Below are 13,251 nucleotides of genomic sequence, written 5' to 3' on the forward strand. Positions count from 1 at the left end.
ACAAACTGAATTTTTACCATTGAATTTTTAAACAGGCACATTTATTTATTTTTCACAAATTATTATTCAATAAAATTGTCAGCGTAATTTGATGTAGAAAAAAACAAATCAGTTCACAAAATTCATAACACAAAAAATGAATGTACATAAATTCAGTGTAAAAAAAGCTTTCATTATAAAGACACAAATTGACATCAGCTGTCACAACTTATAAGGCACCTTTTTAAACATATTTTGGTTTAATTTTCTCTTTGTTGTTGTTTTAAAGATAGATCGGTGCTTCTGAAGAACTTGTCCGAAACAAGCGCAGATAGCATTTAATGACATTTTGCATAATTCTTAGAAGAGATGGGTATTATGGCTCTTTGAAGGGAGTCAGACTTTGAGGAGTCATTCCTTTCAAAGAGCCGTTCAAAAACTGGCTTGTTATTATAGTTCTTTTTTTTCTTATTTTAAAAGAAAACAATATTCATAGATGTAGATCAGAATAATTTAACCCACACAAATATTACATTATTGGTGGAAATTATTCTAAAACATTGGCTTTATTTTTTTTAGTTATTTTGTTGTTTTCATTGTAAACACTCCACAAGGCGGTGCCATATTTCCATGCTCTGACAGTAACACTGCTAGTTTGAATTATCCCTCATTTTAACGAAATGGGAAAAAAAACACACAAAAAGAGTCAGAATAAAATTAATTAATGGATATAAAATGTATACATAAAACTACAAAATTGTGACTGCAATATTCAACTACTACCCTTTAGAATAATTAAGCCTAAAAGTGAATCCAAATTTTAAAAAAATACAATAAAAAAAAATAAAAAAAATAAAAAAATAATTGTAAATATATATATTTTTATATCTACAAATATATATTGTTTTGATTTTTTAATTAATTTAAATGCTGCTAAATTTCTTTGAATTTTAACTAATTTTGTAGTCCAGTTGCCAGTCGGGTGGCATGCATACACAGACTGCTCACAACTGGGAATCGGCTCTCATCAAAAGATTCATTCAAAAGACTCGATTCATCTCTACTTCTTAGTGAATAACACATCAATGTTTTCAAAGTATGTATTCATGAAAATGTGATGTTACTACTGAACGATCCATGTCAGCATAGTTGAGTGTCTGTGTGTTGGCCTGCAGGATTCAGAAGTCAAAGAGGACAAACGAACAAAGCCTCAGAGGACACGGACAGAATGGGGGACGAATTAAGTCTTGGACGCTATGAGAAGAAGACGATGTGGCACCTAATCCGTCCTGCTGGTATGCTGGTCAGTCTCACAGATGTTTGGACGTGCGGCGACTAGAGGACAGCGCTGGACGTCCCTGGGGGGAAGAATGAGGCTGCTCTGTCCTGGACTTTGTAGTGAAATGTCTTCTTTTGTGCGTTTCTCCTCCTGTCACACACCTCCACCTAAACACGCACACACAATTAATATCTTTAATTAAAAAAACAAGAAGAAAAAAAGTATAAAATATAGCTTTTGTTGTTTCGGGTCAAAATTTTATTGTATATGATGAACAGTACAAAAATACTAGTAAAGAGAGAAGTACACATTTATGTGTCGCTGCACTGAGGAAGTATGTATTTTACTACTTTACCTCTTTTTGTTTCACTTTTTGATGTTTCCTAAGCACAAGGCATATGTATGTATATATACTGTATATATATATATATATATATATATATATATATATATATATATATATATATATATATATATATATATATATGTATGTATGTATATACTGTATATATATATATATATATATATACACACACACACACACACATATATACATACACATATATATATATATATATATACACGTATATATACATACATACGTATATATATATATATATATATATATGTATAAATAAAGACATACAAACGTATATATACATATATACACACACACATATATATATACATATGTATATATATAAACACACACACACACATATATATATATATATATATACATACATATATATATATATACATACGTATATATATATACACACACATATATATATATATAGATATATATATATAGATATACACGTATATTATACATATATATATGTACGTGTATATATATATATATATATATATATATATATATATATATATATATATATATATATATATTAGGGCTGCAACTAACGAATCATTTGATAATCGATTAATCTGTCGATTATTACTTCGATTAATCGATTAATAATCGAATAAAAGAGACAAACTACATTTCTATCCTTTCAAGTATTTTATTGAAAAAAAGACAGCATACTGGCACCATACTTATTTTGATTATTGTTTCTCAGCTGTTTGTAAATGTTGCAGTTTATAAATAAAGGTTTATAAAAAGATTTTTTTTTAAAAAGCCTCTGCGCATGCGCATAGCATAGATCCAACGAATCGATGACTAAATTAATCGGCAACTATTTTTCCATCGATTCGTTTTTGCAGCCCTAATATAAATATATACACACACACACACACACACACACACACACACACACACACACACACACACACACACACACACACACACACACACACACACACACACACACACACACATCCCCTGACTTCTTCATCTCCCTGCTGTTTTCTTCTTCTCACTTGCTTACTCTCTGCTGTGACTGGGTATCCTGCTGAAATGTGCGAAGCATTCATGCTTTTCTTCTTTCAATGCGTCACATTCAGGCTAGCTCAGCGCCGCGGCTAGCATAGCGTGTCCTTTCCTCCTCCCTCCTGCGTGTACATCCAAGCTAACCCAGCAGACAAAATGTTAAAAGACTGTTAGCTAATGGTTTTCACCTGGCTAATTAGAACCCAAAATAGAACTCACGCTTAGATAACATTAACATTAATGGCATATTTTAGAACCACCGGTATGACTTTATTTAGCATACGTAAATGATCGATATTTGGACATTTGTCCATCGATACATGAATCGCCCATGTTCTAATCGTTACACATCGAAGAATCCATCATTTTTCCCGCCTCTCCTGCTCGGTGTGTTAATGCACATTCCCTGGGTTTGTGGTGGCAGACCTGTGCTCTCACTTGCCCGACGAGTACTTTCGTGAGCGCTTGCATTTAAATAATTGTGTGAGGCCAAATACACCTCTCTTTCACTTTTCACATGTCTACACTCGACACACTTATGAGCAAGGGCGAAGCGTTAGCGCAAAATCCGAATTTGTGTCAGGCGTTCACGAGTAAGTAATTTGATGCGGCTCGCCGGGGAAAAAATGTTGTAGCATGTCATGTACTGATGATACCGAAAAATATGATGTATTTTTTGCATGTTGGTATCAACCAACAATACTTTAGACCAGTGTTTTTCAACCTTTTTTGAGCCAAGGCACATTTTTAGTTGACAGTAGAAAAGTCGTTGTCGCAATTGTTGGATATGACTTTAAACCATAACAAGCATGCATCAATATAGCTCTTGTCTCAAAGTAGGTGTACTGTCACCACCTGTCACATCACGCCCTGACTTATTTTGAGTTGTTTGCTGTTTTCCTGTGTGTAGTGTTTTAGTTCTTGTCTTGCGCTCCTATTTTGGTGTCTTTTTCTCTTTTTTTTTGGTATTTTCCTATTGCAGTTTCATGTCTTCCTTTGAGCGATATTTCCCGCATATACTTTGTTTTAGCAATCAAGAATATTTCAGTTGTTTTTATCCTTCTTTGTGGGGACATTGTTGATTGTCATGTTATGTTCGGATGTACTTTGTGGACACCGTCTTTGCTCCACAGTAAGTCTTTGCTGTCGTCCAGCCTTCTGTTTTTGTTTACTTTGTAGCCAGTTCAGTTTTAGTTATGCCTTTTCTTAGGGGCACTCATCTTTTGTTTATTTTTGGTTTACGCATTAGACACCTTTTGACCTGCATGGTGCCTCCCGCTGTCTCCGACATCTACATAGCAATTAGCTACCGGCTGCCACCTACTAATATGGAAGAGTATTACACAGTTACTCTGCCAAGCTCTAGACAGCACCGACCACTCAACAACGACACATAATTTGCAGACTATAATTACTGGTTTGCAAAAAATATTTTGAACCCAAATAGGTCAAATTAGATAATTTCCCACGGCACACCAGACTGTACCTCACGACACACTAGTGTGCCGCGGCACAGTGGTTGAAAAACACTGCTTTAGACAACTATCACGTATCCTTGAACGTGTGGAAGGGTGTGCTCAGTGATACCACAGCAGTGAAGTGGTCTCACTATAGACACATGCTATCAAGTAGCATGTTTTATTGGTTCGCGTTAGCGTTGTGTCGCTGCATGCTCTTTTCACCTGACCGTGGATGTCCCTGCAGTAGCCAGTAGGGAGACCCTGTACGTGGAGAGCCAGGCTACTCTGATGAGTCAAACCCTTCAGCAGCCGCTCCGAGCCGCCATCCTCCTCGTCTTCTTCTCCGTCGCAGCGCAGCAGCATCACCACGTTACCCTGCGCTCAAAGCCACACGGAGGTCACAGGAGGTCACGGGGACAAGGCGAGTTGTGGTCAGGGAGCGGACCTTCAGTCGGGAGCACACGGCGGCCCTGCAGTAGTGGCTGAAGTCCAGCACGGCGTCCACGCCCACGCCCAGGCTCAGCAGCACGCTGAGGTCGTCCACCAGCAGCACGGGGGGTCCCCAGCCCGCCCCAGCCCCCCCTGGACTGAGGCTGGAGTTCACAAACTGGAAGAGACTACGAAGACCAGCAGCAGGATTCCTTGAAGGAACAAGAAGAGCATCCAACCAACCACAACAAAGTTTTAATAAGTAGTCCAACCAACGACAACATTTTAATAAACCATCCAACTAACGACAACATTTTAATAAACCATCCAACTAACGACAACATTTTAATAAATCATCCAACTAACGACAACATTTTAATAAACCATCCAACTGACGACAACATTTTAATAAACCATCCAACTGACGACAACATTTTAATAAACCATCCAACTGACGACAACATTTTAATAAATCATCCAACTAACAACAATTTTTTAATAAATCATCCAACCAACAACAACGTTTTTATAAATCATCCAACTAACAACAAAGTTATTTATAAATCATCCAACTAACAACAAATTTTTTGATAAATCATCCAACTAACAACAAAAATGTTTTATAAATCATCCAACTAACAACAAAGTTTTTTATAAATCATCCAATTAACAACAAAAATGTTTTATAAACCATCCAACTAACAACAGAGGGTTTTATAAATCATCCAACTAAAAACAAAAGTTTTTATAAATCATCCAACTAACAACAGAGGGTTTTATAAATCATCCAACTAAAAACAAGTTTTCATAAATCATCCAACTAAAAACAAAAGTTTTTATAAATCATCCAACTAACAACAAAAGTTTTTTATAAATCATCCAACTAAAAACAAAAGTTTTTATAAATCATCCAACTAACAACAAAAGTTTTTTATAAATCATCCAACTGACAACAAAAGTTTTTTATAAATCATCCAACTAACAACAAAAGTTTTTATAAATCATCCAACTAACAACAAACGTTTTTAAAAATCATCCAACTAACAACAAAGTTTTTTATAAATCATCCAATTAACAACAAAAATGTTTAATAAATCATCCAACTGACAATAAAAGTTTTTATAAATCATCCAATTAACAACAAAATGTTTTATAAACCATCCAACTAACAACAGAGGGTTTTATAAATCATCCAACTAAAAACAAAAGTTTTTATAAATCATCCAACTAACAACAACATTTTTATAAATCATCAAACTAACAACAAAACTTTTAATAAATCATCCAACTAACAACAAAAGTTTTTTTTATAAATCATCCAACTGACAACAAAAGTTTTTTATAAATCATCCAACTAACAACAACATTTTTTATAAATCATCCAATTAACAACAAAAATGTTTTATAAATCATCCAACTAACAACAAAACTTTTAATAAATCATCCAACTAACAATAAAAGTTTTTTATAAATCATCCAACTAACGACAGAGGGTTTTATAAATAATCAAACTGACAACAAGTGTTTATAAATCATCCAACTAACAACAAACTTTTTATAAATCATCCAACTAACAACAAAAGTTTTTATAAATCATCCAACTAACAACAACAAACATTTAATAAATAATCCAACCAACAACAAAGTTTTTTATAAATCATCCAACTAACAACAACATTTTTATAAATCATCCAACAAACAACAAAGGTTTTTATAAATCATCCAACTAACAACAAAGTTTTATAAATCAACCAACTAACAACAACAAAGTTTTTAGAAATCATCCATTTAAGAACAACTAAGTTTTAATAAATCATCCAACTAACAACAAAGGTTTTATAACTCATCAAACAACAAGGTTTTTATAAATCATCCAACTGACAACAAAAGTTTTTTATAAATCATTCAACTAACAACAAAAGTTTTTATAAATCATCCAACTGACAACAAAAGTTTTTTATAAATCATCCAACTAACAACAAACGTTTTTATAAATCATCCAACTAACAACAACAAACGTTTAATAAATAATCCAACCAACAACAAAGTTTTTATAAATCATCCAACTAACAACAACATTTTTATAAATCATCCAACAAACAACAAAGGTTTTTTATAAATCATCCAACTAACAACAAAGTTTTATAAATCAACCAACTAACAACAACAAAGTTTTTAGAAATCATCCAACTAACAACAAACGATTTTATAAATCATCCAACTAAAAACAAAGTTTTTATAAATCATCCAACTAACAACAAAGTTTTTATAAATCATCCAACTAACAACAAACGATTTTATAAATCATCCAACTAAAAACAAAATTTAATAAATCATCCAACTAACAACAAAGTTATTTATAAATCATCCAACTAACAACAAAGTTTTTGATAAATCATCCAACTAACAACAAAAATGTTTTATAAATCATCCAACTAACAACAACGTTTTTTATAAATCATCCAATTAACAAAAAAATGTTTTATAAACCATGCAACTAACAACAGAGGGTTTTATAAATCATCCAACTAAAAACAAAAGTTTTTATAAATCATCCAACTAACAACAGAGGGTTTTATAAATCATCCAACTAAAAACAAGTTTTCATAAATCATCCAACTAAAAACAAAAGTTTTTATAAATCATCCAACTAACAACAGAGGGTTTTATAAATCATCCAACTAAAAACAAAAGTTTTTATAAATCATCCAACTAAAAACAAAAGTTTTTATAAATAATCCAACTAACAACAACATTTTTATAAATCATCAAACTAACAACAAAAGTTTTTTATAAATCATCCAACTGACAACAAAAGTTTTTTATAAATCATCCAACTAACAACAAACGTTTTTATAAATCATACAACTAACAACAAACGTTTTTAAAAATCATCCAACTAACAACAAAGTTTTTTATAAATCATCCAACTAACAACAAAAATGTTTTATAAATCATCCAACTGACAACAAAGTTTTTTATAAATCATCCAATTAACAACAAAAATGTTTAATAAATCATCCAACTGACAACAAAAGTTTTTATAAATCATCCAATTAACAACAAAAATGTTTTATAAACCATTCAACTAACAACAGAGGGTTTTATAAATAATCAAACTGACAACAAACTTTTTATAAATCATCCAACTAACAACAAAAGTTTTAATAAATTATGCAACTAACAACAAAAGTTTTAATAAATCATCCAACTAACAACAAAGGTTTTATAACTCATCAAACAACAAGGTTTTTATAAATCATCCAACTGACAACAAAAGTTTTTTTTATAAATCATCCAACTGACAACAAAAGTTTTTATAAATCATCCAACTAACAACAAACGTTTTTATAAATCATCCAACTAACAACAACAAACGTTTAATAAATAATCCAACCAACAACAAAGTTTTTATAAATCATCCAACTAACAACAACATTTTTTATAAATCATCCAACAAACAACAAAGGTTTTTATAAATCATCCAACTAACAACAAAGTTTTATAAATCAACCAACTAACAACAACAAAGTTTTTAGAAATCATCCATTTAAGAACAACTAAGTTTTTATAAATCATCCAACTAACAACAAACGATTTTATAAATCATCCAACTAAAAACAAAGTTTTAATAAATCATCCAACTAACAACAAAGTTTTTATAAATCATCCAACTAACAACAAAGTTTTTATAAATCATCCAACTAACAACAAACGATTTTATAAATCATCCAACTAAAAACAAAGTTTTAATAAATCATCCAACTAACAACAACAAAGTTTTAATAAATCATCCAACTAACAACAAAGTTTTTATAAATCATCCAACTAACAACAAAGTTCCTATAAATCATCCAACTAACAACAAAGTTTTTATAAATCATCCAACTAACAATAAAGTTCCAATAAATCATCCAACTAACAACAACAAAAGTTTTATAAATCATCCAACTAACAACACAGTTTTTATAAATCATCCAACTAACAACGTTTTTATAAATCATCCAACTAACAACAAAAGTTTTTATAAATCATCCAACTAACAACAAAAGTTTTATAAATCATCCAACTAACAACGTTTTTATAAATCATCCAACTAACAACAACGTTTTTATAAATCATCCAACTAACAACAACGTTTTTATAAATCATCCAACTAACAACAACGTTTTTATAAATCATCCAACTAACAACAACGTTTTTATAAATCATCCAACTAACAACAAAAGTTTTTATAAATCATCCAACTAACAACAAAAGTTTTATAAATCATCCAACTAACAACGTTTTTATAAATCATCCAACTAACAACAACGTTTTTATAAATCATCCAACTAACAACAACGTTTTTATAAATCATCCAACTAACAACAAAAGTTTTTATAAATCATCCAACTAACAACAAAAGTTTTATAAATCATCCAACTAACAACAAAAGTTTTTATAAATCATCCAACTAACAACAAAAGTTTTATAAATCATCCAACTAACAACAAAAGTTTTTATAAATCATCCAACTAACAACAAAAGTTTTATAAATCATCCAACTAACAACAACGTTTTTATAAATCATCCAACTAACAACAACGTTTTTATAAATCATCCAACTAACAACAACGTTTTTATAAATCATCCAACTAACAACACAGTTTTTATAAATCATCCAACTAACAACAACGTTTTTATAAATCATCCAACTAACAACAAAAGTTTTTATAAATCATCCAACTAACAACAAAAGTTTTATAAATCATCCAACTAACAACAACGTTTTTATAAATCATCCAACTAACAACAACGTTTTTATAAATCATCCAACTAACAACAACGTTTTTATAAATCATCCAACTAACAACAAAAGTTTTTATAAATCATCCAACTAACAACAAAAGTTTTATAAATCATCCAACTAACAACAACGTTTTTATAAATCATCCAACTAACAACACAGTTTTTATAAATCATCCAACTAACAACAACGTTTTTATAAATCATCCAACTAACAACAAAAGTTTTTATAAATCATCCAACTAACAACAAAAGTTTTATAAATCATCCAACTAACAACAACGTTTTTATAAATCATCCAACTAACAACAACGTTTTTATAAATCATCCAACTAACAACAACGTTTTTATAAATCATCCAACTAACAACAAAAGTTTTTATAAATCATCCAACTAACAACAAAAGTTTTATAAATCATCCAACTAACAACAACGTTTTTATAAATCATCCAACTAACAACACAGTTTTTATAAATCATCCAACTAACAACAACGTTTTTATAAATCATCCAACTAACAACAGCAAAGTTTTACCTGAGGAAGTCCATGGCTTCACTTCCTGTTTGGACTTGTGGACTTGGACTCAGGATGGTCAAAGAGTCTTTGAGTCCCTCCAGGAACACCAGCTGACCTTTGTCCTTTGCCTGAGACAGACTGACGCCCTGAGGGACAATAGTGTATTATTGATCAATACCACAATCACAACTTCTGTTACACACTACATATTTATTATAGACACAAATGGATTCCCAAATAGAAGTGGACTTGATGTATTGTGTTCATGTTGGACGTACCAGTCTCTGACTCACTGCACTGTAGTGACCCCACGACTGGGCCAGACCCACAACACACACTTTACAACCTGCTGAAACACACAAAAACACACACTTTACAACCTGCTGAAACACACAAAAACACATACACTCTACAACCAGCTGAAACACACAAAAACACACTTAATACCTAGCTGAAACACACAAAAACACTCACTTTACACCGAGCTGAAACACACTTTACAGTCGGCTAAAAACATACTAAAGCCACACTTTACAAGTTGCTAAAACACACAAAAACGCACTTTACAATGGGCTAAAACACACAAATTACACTTGACACCCAGCTGAAAAAAACCAAAACACTTCATAATCAGCTAAACCACACAAAAAAAAACCTGTGTTTTTGTGTGCTTTTAGCTGATTGTAAAGTGACTTTATAATTGGCTAAACACACAATAAACACACTTTAGAATCGGCTAAAACACACATAAAACACTTTGCAATCAGCCAAAACACACAAAAAAAATACACTTTACAATCGGCTAAAACACACAAAAAACACACATTACTATCGGCCAAAACACACTATACAATGGGCTAAAACCCAAAAAACACACTTTATAATGGGCAAAAACACACTTTACAATCGGCTAAAACACACAAAAAACACACTTTATACTGGGCGAAAACACACAAAAAACACTTTACAATCAGCTAAAACACACACAAAACACACTTTACAATGGGCTAAAACACACAAAAAACACACTTTACAATGAGCTACAACACACAAAAAATACTTTACAATGGGCCACAACACACAAAAAACACTGTACAATGGGCTAAAACACACAAAAAACACACTTTACAATGGGCTACAACACACAAAAACACATTACAATAGGCTAAAACACACAAATAAAACACTTACAATTGGCTAAAACGCACATTACAATCGGCTTAAACACACTTTACAATGGGCTAAAACACACAAAACACACTTTACAATGGGTGAAAACACACAAAAACACAATGGGCTAGAACACAAAAAACACTGTACAATGGGCTAAAATACACAAAAAAAAAAACATTTTACAATGGGCTAAAAAACACAAAAAAGAATATACATTGGGCTAAAACACACACAAAAAAGACTTTAAAATGGGTTACAACACACAAAAAACACATTACAATGGGCTAAAACACACAAAAAAACACTTTACAATTGGCTAAAACACACATTACAATCGGCTAAAACACAAAAAAAACACACTTTACAATCGGCTAAAACACACTTCACAATGGGCGAAAACACACTTTACAATTGGCTAGAACACAAAAAACACTTTACAATGGGTGAAAACACACAAAAACACACTTTACAATGGGCTAAAACACACAAAAACACACTTTACAGTGGGCTAGAACACAAAAAACACTTTACAATGGGCTAAAACACACACAAAACACACTTTACAATGGGCTAGAACACAAAAAACACACTTTACAATGGGCTAAAACACACAAAAAACACACTTTACAATGGGCTAAAACACACAAAAAACACTTTACAATGGGCTAAAACACACAAAAAACACTTTGCAATGGGCTAAAACACACACAAAACACTTTACAATGGGCTAAAACACACACAAAAAACACACTTTACAATGGGTTAAAACACACACAAAACACACTTTACAATGGGCTAAAACACACACAAAAAAACACTTTACAATGGGCTAAAACACACAAAAAACACTTTACAATGGGCTTAAACACATAAAAACACACTTTTCAATGGGCTAAAACACAAAAAAACACTTTAAAATGGGCTAAAACACACAAAAAACACACTTTACAATGGGCTAAAACACACAAAAAACACTTTGCAATGGGCTAAAACACACATAAAACACACTTTTCAATGGCCGAAAACACAAAAAACACTTTACAATGGGCTAAGACACACAAAAAACACACTTTACAATGGGCTAAAACACACACAAAATACACTTTACAATGGGCTAAAACACACAAAAAACAGACTTTACAATGGGCTAAAACACAAAAAAAATACACTTTACAATGGGCTAAAACACACAAAAAACACACTTTACAATGGGCTAAAACACACAAAAAAACACTTTACAATGGGCTAAAACACAAAAAAATCACACTTTACAATGGACTACAACACTGACAACCCACTAAAGAATTCTTCATGACAATTGTTGACAATGACTAAGGACCTAATTGAAACAATGGACATCATTGCTGACATGTGTTGGAGCAATAGCAATGCTGCTATGATGTTACTGATATCATTGATTCATGTTCACCTCTCAGGTAGAATCCCAGGAAGTGATGGACGAGGACAGAAATAAAATGATTGATATGAGTATGATTGATCAACTCTCAGGTAGAATCTTAGGAAGTGATGGACTTTGATTGATTGATTGAAACTTTTATTAGTAGATTGCACAGTACAGTACATATTCCGTACAATTGACCACTAAATGGTAACACCTGAATAAGTTTTTCAACTTGTTTAAGTCGGGGTCCAAAAGGAGGAAAGATATGAAAGTATTGATATGAGTATATTATTGATCATTGATCACCTCTCAGGTAGAAACTTAGGAAGTGATGGACGAGGAAAGAAATGAAAGTATTGATATGAGTATATTATTGATCATTGATCACATCTCAGGTAGAACCTTAGAAAGTGATGGAGGAGGAAAGAAATGAAAGTATTGATATGAGTATATTATTGATCATTGATCACATCTCAGGTAGAACCTTAGAAAGTGATGGAGGAGGAAAGAAATGAAAGTATTGATGTGAGTATATTATTGATCACCTCTCAGGTAGAACCCCAGGAAGTGATGGACGAGGAAAGAAGCGTCACTCCGCCTGTCAGACAGCAGAACAAACTCTTCCTGGCAGCAAAAACGTTAGCATCAGTGTTTAGGTCAGATAAAAGAGTGAAAAAGTGAAGATTAGGATGAATAAAAGTGGTCACCGTGGTCAAGTTGTCTGGGCTGATGTTCAGGATGCTGTTCAGCTCGGCGAACATCTTGTTAGCAAGCAAGCTAGCTAGCTACGCGTTTTTGTTTTTTTAACACAAAACTATCTGAATTAAATATT

At 31.9% G+C, this 13,251-nt stretch overlaps 1 protein-coding gene across 2 annotated transcripts in view; it reads right to left on the reverse strand.

The window, feature by feature from the left end:
- Positions 1-19: 19 nt before the first annotated feature.
- elp6 (elongator acetyltransferase complex subunit 6) overlaps positions 20-13,251 on the reverse strand; it is a 13,668-nt gene continuing 436 nt past the window's right edge. The window contains exons 1-7 of one of the 2 annotated variants that reach the window (XM_061982828.2): positions 13,127-13,251; positions 12,965-13,043; positions 10,123-10,190; positions 9,863-9,990; positions 4,557-4,752; positions 4,334-4,486; positions 20-1,425 (exon numbers count right to left, since the gene is read on the reverse strand). The exon at positions 13,127-13,251 is cut by the window's right edge and continues 436 nt beyond it. In XM_061982828.2, the coding sequence (XP_061838812.1) occupies positions 1,315-1,425; positions 4,334-4,486; positions 4,557-4,752; positions 9,863-9,990; positions 10,123-10,190; positions 12,965-13,043; positions 13,127-13,180 (789 nt within the window). In that variant the 5' untranslated portion in view covers positions 13,181-13,251 and the 3' untranslated portion in view covers positions 20-1,314. Of the gene's footprint in view, positions 1,426-4,333; positions 4,487-4,556; positions 4,753-9,862; positions 9,991-10,122; positions 10,194-12,964; positions 13,044-13,126 lie in introns of both variants that reach the window. The other variant, XM_061982826.1, reaches the window with a different exon arrangement.

Source organism: Nerophis lumbriciformis, linkage group LG21 (genome assembly GCF_033978685.3).
Source record: "Nerophis lumbriciformis linkage group LG21, RoL_Nlum_v2.1, whole genome shotgun sequence".
NCBI lineage: Eukaryota > Metazoa > Chordata > Actinopteri > Syngnathiformes > Syngnathidae > Nerophis > Nerophis lumbriciformis.